The sequence below is a fragment of the Micropterus salmoides genome, unplaced genomic scaffold (assembly GCF_014851395.1).
Source record: "Micropterus salmoides isolate LMB-PRFRI ecotype aquatic unplaced genomic scaffold, ASM1485139v1 Ms_hic_scaffold_9, whole genome shotgun sequence".
NCBI lineage: Eukaryota > Metazoa > Chordata > Actinopteri > Centrarchiformes > Centrarchidae > Micropterus > Micropterus salmoides.
This window is the reverse complement of record NW_024044681.1, coordinates 4,709,775-4,722,290: the sequence shown is the minus strand read 5'-3', so window position 1 is coordinate 4,722,290 and position 12,516 is coordinate 4,709,775. Positions and strand designations below refer to the sequence as shown.

The window sequence follows — 12,516 nt, the reverse complement described above, 5'->3', positions numbered from 1 at the left end:
AAAGGTGGTCTCCAGCTCCAGGTGAGATACAGGTGAACCTTGTTTAAAGGTGGTCTCCAGCTCCAGGTGAACCTTGTCTAAAGGTGGTCTCCAGCTCCAGGTGAGATACAGGTGAACCTTGTCTAAAGGTGGTCTCCAGCTCCAGGTGAACCTTGTTTAAAGGTGGGCTCCAGGTGAACCTTGTCTAAAGGTGGTCTCCAGCTCCAGGTTAACCTTGTTTAAAGGTGGTCTCCAGCTCCAGGTGAGCTCTATCTAAAGGTGGTCTCCAGCTCCAGGTGAACCTTGTCTAAAGGTGGTCTCCAGCTCCAGGTGAGCTCCAGGTGAACCTTGTCTAAAGGTGGTCTCCAGCTCCAGGTGAGATACAGGTGAACCTTGTTTAAAGGTGGTCTCCAGCTCCAGGTGAACCTTGTTTAAAGGTGGTCTCCAGCTCCAGGTGAACCTTGTCTAAAGGTGGTCTCCAACTCCAGGTGAGCTCCAGGTGAACCTTGTCTAAAGATGGTCTCCAGCTCCAGGTGAGATACAGGTGAACCTTGTTTAAAGGTGGTCTCCAGCTCCAGGTGAGCTCTATCTAAAGGTGGGTTCCAGCTCCAGGTGAACCTTGTTTAAAGGTGGTCTCCAGCTCCGGGTGAACCTTGTTTAAAGGTGGTCTCCAGCTCCAGGTGAGCTCTATCTAAAGGTGGGTTCCAGCTCCAGGTGAACCTTGTTTAAAGGTGGTCTCCAGCTCCAGGTGAGCTCTATCTAAAGGTGGGTTCCAGCTCCAGGTGAACCTTGTTTAAAGGTGGTCTCCAGCTCCGGGTGAACCTTGTTTAAAGGTGGTCTCCAGCTCCAGGTGAGCTCTATCTAAAGGTGGGTTCCAGCTCCAGGTGAACCTTGTTTAAAGGTGGTCTCCAGCTCCGGGTGAGGTCCAGGTGGTGGGCTCCAGCTCCAGGTGAGGTCCAGGTGAGCTCTCTCACTGAGCCTAAGAGCTCAAACAGAAACTAACACACATTCATTCACTGGCGGAACAGCCGCCAGGGGCAGTTCGGGGTTCAGTATCTTGCCCAAGGACACTTGGACATGCAGCCTGGAGGAGCCGGGATTGTCTCAGCAGTAGTTGAGACAGTGAGGGTTCTGTAGGCCGAGTAAATGTCAGGTTTCCAGGTCCGACATGTCAGAGCAGCGACGTCCTCGTCTGTGTTTCTGACTGAACAGACTTTCCATACGTTTGTCCGCCTCAGGCTGCCGTAGTCCTCTCCGCTGCAGAGCACATTAACTCAGACTGAAGGTTACAGTAAAGCTGGTTTTTACACCGGTGGTGGATCACGGAGGTCTCTACATGGCTCTGGGTGAAACGCGTCTCTACCGCTTCACCGACAGATGCCAGGTTCAAACCTCAGATGGGTTGTTAACGTGACATGACAATTTCACTGTCACAGAAGGTAAAAGTAATAAAAAGGACGATTTAAAGTGCAGTAAACGGTTAAAGCTTTGTTTGTTTTCCAGGACCTGTTGTTGTAAAAACAGCTTTGTAATCAGATTTCTTACATTTGAGCCAAATCACAAAAATGTCTTTTGGTGTCTCAAGCATGGTTCAATAAATTACAACTTTTATAAAATAAAATGACGACACACATAAAGATGTTGCTAAATAGCTCAGGCAGAATGTTACAAGTGTCAGTTTTAGTGAATGGAAATAATTTAGTTCATCCATATTTCTGAAAACGTATTTTCTCCATGGTTGCCACGTCCTCTGGTGCGACGCCATGTCTTCGTTTCAACAGTCAGCTTTATTTAGCTGAAAGACCATGTGACCGAAGCTTTTCTCTCAGAACTGTTCAAATATTTAGCTTTTTCCGAACCAGTATAAAAGTGTTACGTGTTTTTTTCCTTTGGTGTGACGGCCCTAAATTATTTTTTAATATACAAAACTGTTTGTTAAAGTACATAATTACAGAAACTAGAGCTAATGTGTGCTGCTAACTGCTAATGGCAGATTGGCTTGGTGTAGCATGGTCGTTAACTGGCACGAAAAGGCTGAAACGTCCTCTGGACAGTCACACCAGAGGACAGGTCTCTTTAAAACGCATGTTAAATGATTAATCAAGATTTGTTTCACTCCCTTGTTTTCTTTTGGTCCATTTTAGTGTTTTAGAGTTTTACTAAAAATTACAGTAAAAAATATTTTCAGCTGTTTTTGCAGAAAATGTGTACTGGTGTAAAGTGTCATGAAAATAAGTAATATGAAATTTTAGAAAGGAAGAACTGAGGGAGAGAAATGTTTGGGAGAGAGGACACGGAAGTATAGAGAGGAAATGAACAGGGAGGTCCTGAGAGAACAACCAAGGAAGTAAACTGATAGTATGAAATGATTTAGTGTTTGATTTGTATAACTTTCAACAGTTTTGAAAGGACGACATCAAAGTCTAACTCACTTTTACTGAAACGGTCCAGTTCAGGGGGAAAATAGTTTTATTAAAAATTTCATTTCTAATAAAACAGGATATGAAAACAGTGTCTTACAGTTAAGATGAATCTTTTTCATGTTTGTATAAAGACACCATCGGACACATTTACAGCGCAGTTCAGCCAAAATCATAATAATAATAATAATAATAATAATAACCCCTTATATTTTCTAAAAGCTCAGATTTGACAAAACATAAATGTTCTTTTTCTTTAAAAATGCTGTTTTAGAAGAAAATGTTTTTTTTACTGCGTATTTGTCAACTACCCAGGTACTGAGAGGTTTAGCTGGCGCTTTAATGTCCAGAGGGGACCAGGCTGACTGCTGCCCCCTGTGGTCGATGGAGAACTCTGCAGGACGCAGCTGAGAACATGTCGGACGGTTAAAAAGCATCCAGGTAAGAAAGAGATCCATCCAGCAGACGGGGAGGAGGGGGGTCAGGGGTCAGGGGTCAGGGCTGATGACTCTCGGGTGAAGATGGACTCTGCTGGTTCTTCACCAACACGTCCTCCGTGGTCTCGAGGACCAGCTCGTGTCTCAGTTCTCTGGTGATGAAGGTGGAACACTTTTCATCTTCATCATTATTTAAGTCTCAAGTCTCCTCACATGTTTCAGGACCCCTACCCTGACACAGGTCAGACCCCGGAGCCACTAGACCCCCATCAGACGGGACTTTAGGTTTAATTACAAGATTATGTAACTGTTCTGTCACTGCGTTATTGATGAATTACAGAGAAAATAACTAATTCCTCTTCTTGACCCTGGAGGACCCCACTTTGAGAACCACTGATATGAAGACGTGTGCCAGCAGCGGAAGGCTCGTCTTGATCAAGTAGAACTGATGTAGACTCAGTTATTCATTTATTCCTCATCTCTGACCCAGAACAACAGAACATTTTAACCAGCTGACTCTTTTCCTGGAGTGGACCCTCATAGTCCCACCCAGAAATATCCTGCAGCCAATCATCAACCAGCAGCGTTCCACACTGGTCTAGTTTAAAACCTGAATCCTGAAGAACACCTGCAGGAAACCGGATCTGACCGTCCGGTAACCTGAAACAGGTGATGTCACAGTAACAGCCCTTTGTGTTCCCACTCAGCTTGGGGAGACCCCGTCTGCTGGGGGTTCTGGACTCACTTGATCCTCAGACCTGAACCCGCTCTGATCCGTCGTGGACAGAAAGCATTTAAAACCTGATCATCATTGATCCAGACCGACGCAGGACGTTAAACGTGTAGTCTGCCCTGAGGGGGGCGCTACAGGGAAGCTCTGTCAGACCTCCAGAGGAAATAATCTGACATCTTGGTCAGATTCTTTCTGTAGAGGCGCAGCTACTGATTATTTCCATCATCTATAAATATTCTGATCGGTTTATTAAAAGTCCGTTTTCAGCCTGAAACCTGAGTGAAAAGCGAAAAACACAAACAGTAAAACATTTTGTATCGATCGACTTCTCGTCACAAATGGAATCTTGAATTTTTCCTGATGGAGTCGCCGGGTTTCACCTTCTGGATCATAAATACAGGAGAACATCAGCAGCTAGTCAGTGTGGACGTTACTGTGGTCTGTGGTGGACTCTGTCCTTCACAGACTTCCAGTTTACTTAGGAAACAAAGAAGGAAAAACACGGTGCTGTAAGAAAGAACACTGCAGCAGAGTTTATTGAAATGATCTACAACAGTTTGAAACAGCGACGTGTTCGTGGTCACTGAACGTGTCACAGGTTAACGGACAGATTTGGGTTTTACAATCTGATTTAATCCAACAAGCCAACATCAGGCTTCAGCAGAGTTAGACGGATCACGTGGAGGTCTTCCAAAGTCCGAGACATCGGGAACGTCCGAGCGCTCATGAAGGGCTGTCAAACAAAACGGAACATTAAACCTGCAGCCAACCTTCAGGACGAAGACACCCACGTGATCCGTGTAACCTCAATCTTTTACAGTGCAGTCCAGGTCTGAAGGGGGTCGGTGCGAACACAAGACGGACCGCCCGCCCTGCAGCCGTCGCGGCGGACTCGGGGCGGAGCGCCCTGCAGCCGTCGCGGCGGACACGGGGCGGAGCGCCCTGCAGCCGTCGCGGCGGACTCGGGGCGGAGCGCCCTGCAGCCGTCGCGGCGGACTCGGGGCGGAGCGCCCTGCAGCCGTCGCGGCGGACTCGGGGCGGAGCGCCCTGCAGCCGTTGGATTCATTTTCACTTCTCTTAAAATGAGCTACAAAGAAAAAACTGCTGTCCTGTTTGTTTGAGTTTGAGCCGATGCTGAAAAGAATCTTTACATGTTCTGTTAAAGGTTCTGGACTCATCAGGGCTGTAGAGTCCAGGGTAAAGGTCCGTTAGAGGATCGTTTCAGTGTTGAAACACCTGGAGAGGACTGGAACTGTGCTGGTCTGAGTCCTGAGCTGGTGGTGATGATGATGAGGCAGGACAGCCGTCCTGGTGTTCAGGGTATGTTGGGGGTCCAGGGCCCCTGGATCTGTTGGCTCTGCAGGAGCCTCTGCAGCTCCTTGAACTGCTCCACCGTCTGGTCCTTTACATCAGGGTTTGAGATCTGCAGCCGGATGCTATCTGTGGACCAGCTGAGTTCTCCAGAGAACATCTCCGTCAGGATTCGAGCCACCACAGGAACCACCTGAGGAAAACCAAAACCAGGTCACAGCCAGAACCAGAACCAGGGGAGGACCTCTGACAGATATATCAGCTGTACGTTGCTTTGGATAGAAGTGTCAGCTGGATGAGTGATTCTCTCTATGATACATTGTAACAGGGAGACGTCACAGTGGGCGGGGCTATGAGTGTTGACGCCACGTGAACAGACCTGCACGATGATGAGTTTTTTCTCTTTGGGTTTCTTGTCGGGCCAGTCCTCCCCGAAACAGAAGTAGATCTCGAAGGGGGAGGGTTCTGAGCTTCCCCCCTCTGGAACAGGATCAGTCCTGTGGACAGAAGACGGTTTGGTTAGCAAGCGGCTCACATGGTTCTGGACTTCCCGCCTGCAGCTACTCGTCACCTTGCAGGAACTCGTTGAGGCTAAACACTTTGATCTTCTTCTCCCTCTCCATGGGGTTTGGTAGACCCTGTTCAGGCATGCCCGGTCCGGACCAGAACACCTTACACTGACAAAGGCGGATGGCGTAGATGTCCTGCTCCCAGATCTCCAGGATCAGACCGCGGTCCATCACGTCCAGCAGGGCCTCTGTGTAGAACCGCTGCTTCTGGTTCTGGATCTCAGACGTCCCCGGGAACAAGACCTGCTGCAGGGTGACTGGTCCGAACAGCTCCACCTGCTCCGGGGTCGGCTCCAGGTGTCCGTAGTACAAACGGCAGCCCTGAGGGTTACTGACAGTCAGAGAGCCCGTGGTCCGGCCCCGGTACTGGAACTTCAGGTCCAGATCTGTTACTACGCCGAGAGACAGAGAGAGACAGAGAGAGGACTGTTAGTAGGGGACCAGGACCAGGACCAGGAAAATCAAAATGGTGCCACAGGAAAGTATAAATGAGCATGTCAAAAATCCAGCCTGCTCAGAGTGAAACATGGATCTGGATCACGTTTCACCACAGAACCTGTTCCACCGTTCACCACACCTTCACTGTGGGCGTGACGTCCAGGTGAAGCAACTCGAGGACATATAAACGAGTTGATCCAGGTGTTAATCAGACGGAGCCAGAGACAACACCTGGAGAGGAGCCGGGAGTCAAGTGCAGCACAGTGACAAGACGACGTCGTTACCTTGCTACTGAGCATGTGCAGCTCCCAACAAAGATTTTACAGAAGTGAGACGCTTCACTCAGAAACTAAAATGTTCAAGAGCTGCGGTGATGTGCAGTCTGAGCATTAAACCAAGTAACACGAGGGACCTGAAGATGAGCAGACGATAAGCTGGACCACCTGCCACGCGTCCTGCTTTAAGTCCAGTTCCCTGAACCTCCAGCCCGGTGAGGGTAGGCTAGCAGTTTCCCGGTCTCCCTAAACCAGGCTTAAAAACATCTGACGTGTTGCCGAGTAACCGGCCTCTGTTCTGTCACCCAACAGTCGTCTTCACCGTCGCCACAAGAACCGAACTGCACCTGGTGTCAGGAGGGGAGCTGCCGTGAGCTACAGGACTCTATAAACCAGGACGGGCAGCGCGTCTCTCACATCACCATCAAACCTCAACATCACAGGAATGACAGAAGTGTAAATGTAAATGCTCCGTACTTGTATAGCGCCTTTCTAGTCTTTTCGACCACTCAAAGCGCTTTTACACTAATCTGCATTCACCAGTCACACACATTCATACACTGGCGGAATAGCCGCCAGGGGCAAATCGGGGTTCAGTATCTTGCCCAAGGACACTTCGACACGCAACCAGGGGGGCCAGGGATTGAACCGCCGACCTTCCGATTAACGGCCAACCCGCTTTACCTCCTGAGTCACAGCCGCCCTAGTGGACTAGGAGAGGGTTGAGGACTCATTTCAACAGCTGCTGCAGGTCTTACTGGGTCAGAACTCGGGTTCTGCATCAGAGATGAGGCGAACAACGTGCTACAAGGACCGACTGGCTCAGTCCTGGACCCCGTACTCCCACAGCACCCCAGGTAAACCTTCTCCAAGTCCACAAAACAGTGGATGAACCAACTCCCAAGATCCCTGCAAGGCAGAAGAGTTGGTCAACTGATCCAGGACCAGGATAGACTCCACATGAATCCTGAATCTGAACAAGTCAGTATCAATGAAAAATGTGGACCTATCCAGCCCGTCTGGTCCCACAAAGATGTACTGGACACACAGATGTGGTTCTTTCTTGTTTCCCCTGAGCTGCTGGGCCGGTCTGGATTTCCCTGACAGGGCTCAATAAGGAGCATTTTATCCTTTAAACCACCAGAACATCTTAAACCCTGCAGCTCTGTCTCAGAGGACGGGGTCGTACTCACATGGGACGCTGCTCAGCAGGTCGTATTTGCAGGGTTGGTGGTTCTGAGGGTCCCCCTGGTTCTCTACATCCCCCATGCCGCCGGTCTCCATCAGGGCTGACACGGGGGGAGCAGAAGCAGCCGGTGGGGGCAGAGAATCCAGGTCCTGGGGTCCATTAGAGAGTCCGCCCGGATGGACGAAGCTCCCCTGATCCACCATCTGACCCCGAGCCAGGAGATCAGAGGGCATGGGGACGACTCTGTCTGGGACGAGCGGTACCGGGATCACATGTGGAGGTCCAAACGTCCCGTTGGTGGACAGACTGAACTGATTCACCTCTGCGTGAGCTGGGAAGGAGCTGAAGGACGGGGTCTCACTGGTCCTGGGGTCTGAGGAGACATCATCAGAGTCACGATCAGATTCATTTGTGTCACATCACAGCAGCAAGTGGACAAGAAAAAGCAGCTATTTTTACAACTTTAAAACAAGAGACGATGTATCCTGGAGACTTTAAAAAGGTAAGTCTACTCCCTCAGGTCCAGGTACTGCAGGTCCTCCTGGGAGAGAAAGTCTCTACTTACTGATGGTGAGCTCCATCAGGTTCGGCATCTGAGGATAAAACAGACAGTTGTTGCGTCAGAAAGTCAGGTGACCAAACTACACGTCATTTACACGTTTCACTCCTCACCTCCTCTTCATCATCTTCACCACCATCTGAAACACAAAACGCACATCAGGGACAAGCAGAAGTGATCTTTCTTCACCCAACTCCTCCACATCTTATTAATATTATATCAGAATAAAGCGCAGTTTGTCTGCAGCTCGTTAGTTTTCACCTCTGACACGCGCAGCTAGCAGCGGTGCTAACGCTAACGCTGGCTACAGTGTGTGATGATCAGCTGCATCAGTCTGACAAACTTAGAGACACGTGAACTAACGAGCGCCGGTTCGTTTGATCACAGTGACCCCGGAACAAAGATTTAACAGAATCGAGCTTCATCTGCGGCGCCGAGCAGTTTTTTAGCGTGACGTCAGCTCGGCGACGCTGTTTCCTGTTTCCCACAGAAAAACCAGGCGGAACCCCACCGGGTTCTGCTCCGTATCTCTGACAGGAAAGAAGAAGAAGAGGCGGCGTCCAGCAGGCGGCCAGCGAGGTCCTGGTTTCTTATTTCTTATTCTTCTCCTCAGCGCGGTCGTCTCGGCGCCGGTCGGCATTTAAATACACCCGCTGACCTGACGATGAAACCCGGTCGGCTTGTGTGAGAAGCGCTGCACAAACACTTCAGTAGATAAAACAGAGTAATGAGCCCTGATGGTGACCCGCAGTGTACCCGCCCCCCCAAATCCTGGTTCAGAGTCCAGAACCCTGGTCTGATGATTCAGCAGGAATAGAGTCAGCCAGTGAAACAGCGAGCACGTGTTTTAACTAAGAACAGCGTCGTCTTCATCAGGGTCCTGGGGAAGTGTTTGGTACTCAGTAAGATGAAGACCACGAGCTGAACTGAGCTGGTGAGACAACAAAGGTTTTAGAAAGACGTTTGGATCCTGAGGAGGGCCTCTGTGCGAGTACCACAGAGTACTACGAAGTGAACTACGCAGGTGCTTAGATCAGAGCGACGTCTACTTCCTGTACACGTGTGCGAGCGTCCTCACCTGTGTTGGCGGGCTGCTCACAGACCTCGTAGATCTTGTACGGTTGGACCGGCGTCTCTTTGGTGCCGTCGTATTTCAGCTGGAACTCTCTGCTTTTGTTCAGAGCGCAGCGAAGGTTCGCTTTCCACTTCGCAGGGTCGGGTTCATCCACGCCTTCCTGATACTTACCCGTCTCCAGAGCCCACGCCTGCAAGACAAAGAGCAGGGTTAACTACCGACAGCACATTTAAAGCAACAGTCTGTTGGAAATACTCTCGTGGAAATGTCAGTCAGGTGTGTTCCTCACACCACTGAATTAGCAGTTCACCATCAAGTGAAACCAGCAGCCGCTCCACCCTCTGCTGGACGGGCGGAGTAACACTATGTGAGTTTTTATAACCACGAACAGGAACAAACGCCACGTGCTCACTTTAAAGCAGACGTGTTCACAGGGGAGCTTTAGGGCTTTATGCTAAGCTAAGCTAAGCTAACCAGCAGCTGCTGCTGATTTCACTGATGTTGCTCTTTGAGGTGATGCAGTCACATGACAGGAAGTGTTTCAGTTTCACACAGAGCGAAACAGTCGGCGTCCTCACTTCATGCTGAACACGTGTCAGAGCACAGACACAAAAGTAGAAGCAGTGACCAGCAAAGGAGGAAGTGACATCATCAGCAGTGAGGAGCCAATCAGACCAGAGGCTCAAACAGGAAGTGGTGGACAGTTCTGCTGAAGTGGTCAGAGCCTCTTCAGAGAGGCGGCCGGACTCTGAAGGGTTCACGTCTCTATTTCACACGCCGTTCTGCTTCGACCTTCACCTGATAGCCGCTGAGACGCGACACCGGTCACACATTCACAAGCTAAGCTAAAGTGAAGCTAAGCTAACATGAAGCTAACCTCGTGACCCATTTTTCACTTGTGTAGGATAAAGGTCGGAGGTCAGGTGTGTCAGGGTGAACCTCACCTTGAAGATGGTGTTTTCCTCGTCTGACGCGGGCGTGTGGCGCGTGGCGTGTCTCCAGGGGATCTGGAAGAGTCTGTGTTCTGCACTGAGCCACTGTAGACCGGGATACCTGCCGCTGTTCACCTGAGCCAACAACCAGGGCTTCAGGCGGATCCTCCGGGTCTGGACGCTCATGGCTGTGGGTCCTGGTGGGGCCCGGAGGGGACTGGGAGCTCTGGGGGGGACAGGAGGAGTACAGGGTCAGGATTCAGACTCTCAAGGTGCTTCTCAAATCTTATTGGTCGTTTCCTCGCTTGAACCGGAAGCTGTTTCGCTCCGCCATCTTGCAGGCCGTCCCAAAGCTGCGAGGAGCGAGGATACACCGGCGCCTTCGCGGAAGTCTTCTCCTGACAGACACGCCCACTTATTGGGTAGCCGTTGTTGATTGGACATCAGGACAGAAACATTAAAGTCCAGTGCATCGCTGCGAAGTGTTCGGCTATATTTGATTTGTTGATTCACCGTCTAGTTAAAATCTGAGTTCACTGTAGGTCTGACCAACAAAACCCCACACAACTTTCTTCATTTAGCCTGTTTTAGATTCTTTTCTTTCTCCCGTCAGCTTTTATTATGCCTGTCGGCAAGAAACCCGTTTTCCCTCAGTGATCGTGCTCGTTCCCCAGTTTAGTCCAAACAGACGACGGTAACGCAGCGATCGATCGGTGACGATGTGATCTGCAAATAAAGTGTGACACGGAAACGGAGCTAAGGTAGACTTAGATATGAGTTACATCTTTTCAGTTTCCCTGAATTCCCCTGACATCAGCATCATATTCTGGGTCCATCAATAACAAAATAATATCAGCATCGTGCCAGAAGAAACGATCCTGCGAGCAGCAACCTGTAATGTTTCATCAGCTACAGAGGATGCAGTGAGAGACGTGAGAGGCGCCTTCAGACTGAAGCTGAGTGGCCTATAAATACAGCCCCTTTCACAATAAAAGCAGGGCCAATAACAAAATAAAAGTCTGGGTCAATACCTGCTGACCTCTGCAGGCAGCCAATCAGAGGGGTGAATCAGACATACCTGTGAGCGGGGGAGGAGTTAAAACAGGAGAGACCAGAGGACAGAACCAGCAGTCCAGGGTCCAGGTGTGTTCGTTGTGGAACAAGGAGTGTGTTTATAAAGGTAACCAGATGATCCTGGACCGGATCTGGATCAGCTCCTCTTCACCTGCTGGGGAGAGGGGGGGTCAAGGATGAAGCAGCTTGATAAACATGTTTTTGTTCCTTAAAGGTTTTGGGAAGTCAGTGAGTCACAGTCACGGGACCAGGTCTGAGATTAGTGAGACCAGGTCTGAGATTAGTGAGACCAGGTCTGAGATTAGTGAGACCAGGTCTAGAGTCTGATCAGGGATCAGCTTCAGCTTGTTGTTCAGGACTAACGTGTACGTTTGCGGGATTTGAATGATGGACTCACCTGTTCCTGGTTCGGGTCCCGGTCCTGCCGGTGACTCTCCGCTCCGTAGGTCGTTAAACAGCCGCGGTTTCCGGGTTTAACCGTCCGCAGCGTCACAGTGACGTCAACAAACAAACAAACAAACAAACAAAGCAACACCCGCCGTCAGAAACGAGCTGCTCACAAACTTCAGACTGAACCGGAACTCAGATCAGACCCGAGTCCGCGTGACGCAACGAGACCTACGACTTCCTGTTAGGAAACAAAATAAAAGCTTCAGTCGCTCAGTTACAAAATAAAAGTATACTTAAAGAGCAACAATAGCACACACAAAGTACACACAAAGTACACACAAAGTACACACAAGAGAAATATATCAGGCTGCTGTCGTTGTTTAATACCTCAGCTTTTTATTTACTGGAATTTAAAGCTAAAGTTTTAAACGTGAGTGAAAACAGGATGTGAGAATCAGTGAATCCTTCTGGTGTCATTTATTTTTACAGAAGTAGCTCAGGCTCCTCCCCTTCCTTCCGCTGCACACAGGAAGCTGCACCCTGTTTCTGCTTATAATACATCTAAAGTCTATATAGATAGATCTAAATACACAGACATATATATGTGTGTGTGTGTGTGTGTATATATATATATATATATATATATATATATATATATATATATATAAGTTTCTTGAGATTTTTTTATTGACAAAATATCTAACTTGAGATGCAATGCCAGCCGCTCCCACACGGAACACTCTAGTCAGTTGATGAATTCTGTTACCTGGGATGCTTTTGAGTCAATCACCCTGAACCTACTCAAAGAAATTATCGCCAAGATGAAACCTTCGTACTGCTCTCTTGACATCATCTCTCCTAAGTTTCTTAAATTAATTGTTGATTCAGTAGGGCCAGGATTGGTGTCCTTTGTTAATAAGTGCTTCCTTACCGGCTCCATCCCTGCTGCCCTTAAGGAGGTCACTGTCACTCCACTACTCAAGAAGCCGTCACTGGATCCTGCTGTGTTAAATAACTTCCATCCTATCTCTGTATTGCCTTTTGTTTCGAAGGTGTTAGAAAAAGTTGTTTTTGACCAACTCCAGCTCTTTCTAAAATGCAATGATATTTCTGAAAAATTTCAGTCTGGTTTTAA

General features: G+C 49.0%; 2 protein-coding genes across 3 annotated transcripts in view; both read right to left on the bottom strand.

Moving 5' to 3' along the window:
- LOC119895510 (UPF0606 protein KIAA1549-like) overlaps positions 1–12,516 on the bottom strand; it is a 252,782-nt gene that overhangs the window by 98,887 nt on the left and 141,379 nt on the right. The gene's annotated exons all lie outside the window — the stretch shown is intronic.
- LOC119895517 (interferon regulatory factor 6-like) lies at positions 4,078–11,608 on the bottom strand. Its single transcript, XM_038708682.1, is given in 11 exon segments — positions 4,078–5,073; positions 5,260–5,336; positions 5,339–5,377; positions 5,452–5,841; positions 7,356–7,724; positions 7,917–7,944; positions 8,024–8,049; positions 8,989–9,175; positions 9,930–10,143; positions 10,996–11,145; positions 11,389–11,608. Coding segments are annotated over 9 exon segments (1,479 nt in total). The 5' UTR covers positions 10,104–10,143; positions 10,996–11,145; positions 11,389–11,608; the 3' UTR covers positions 4,078–4,884.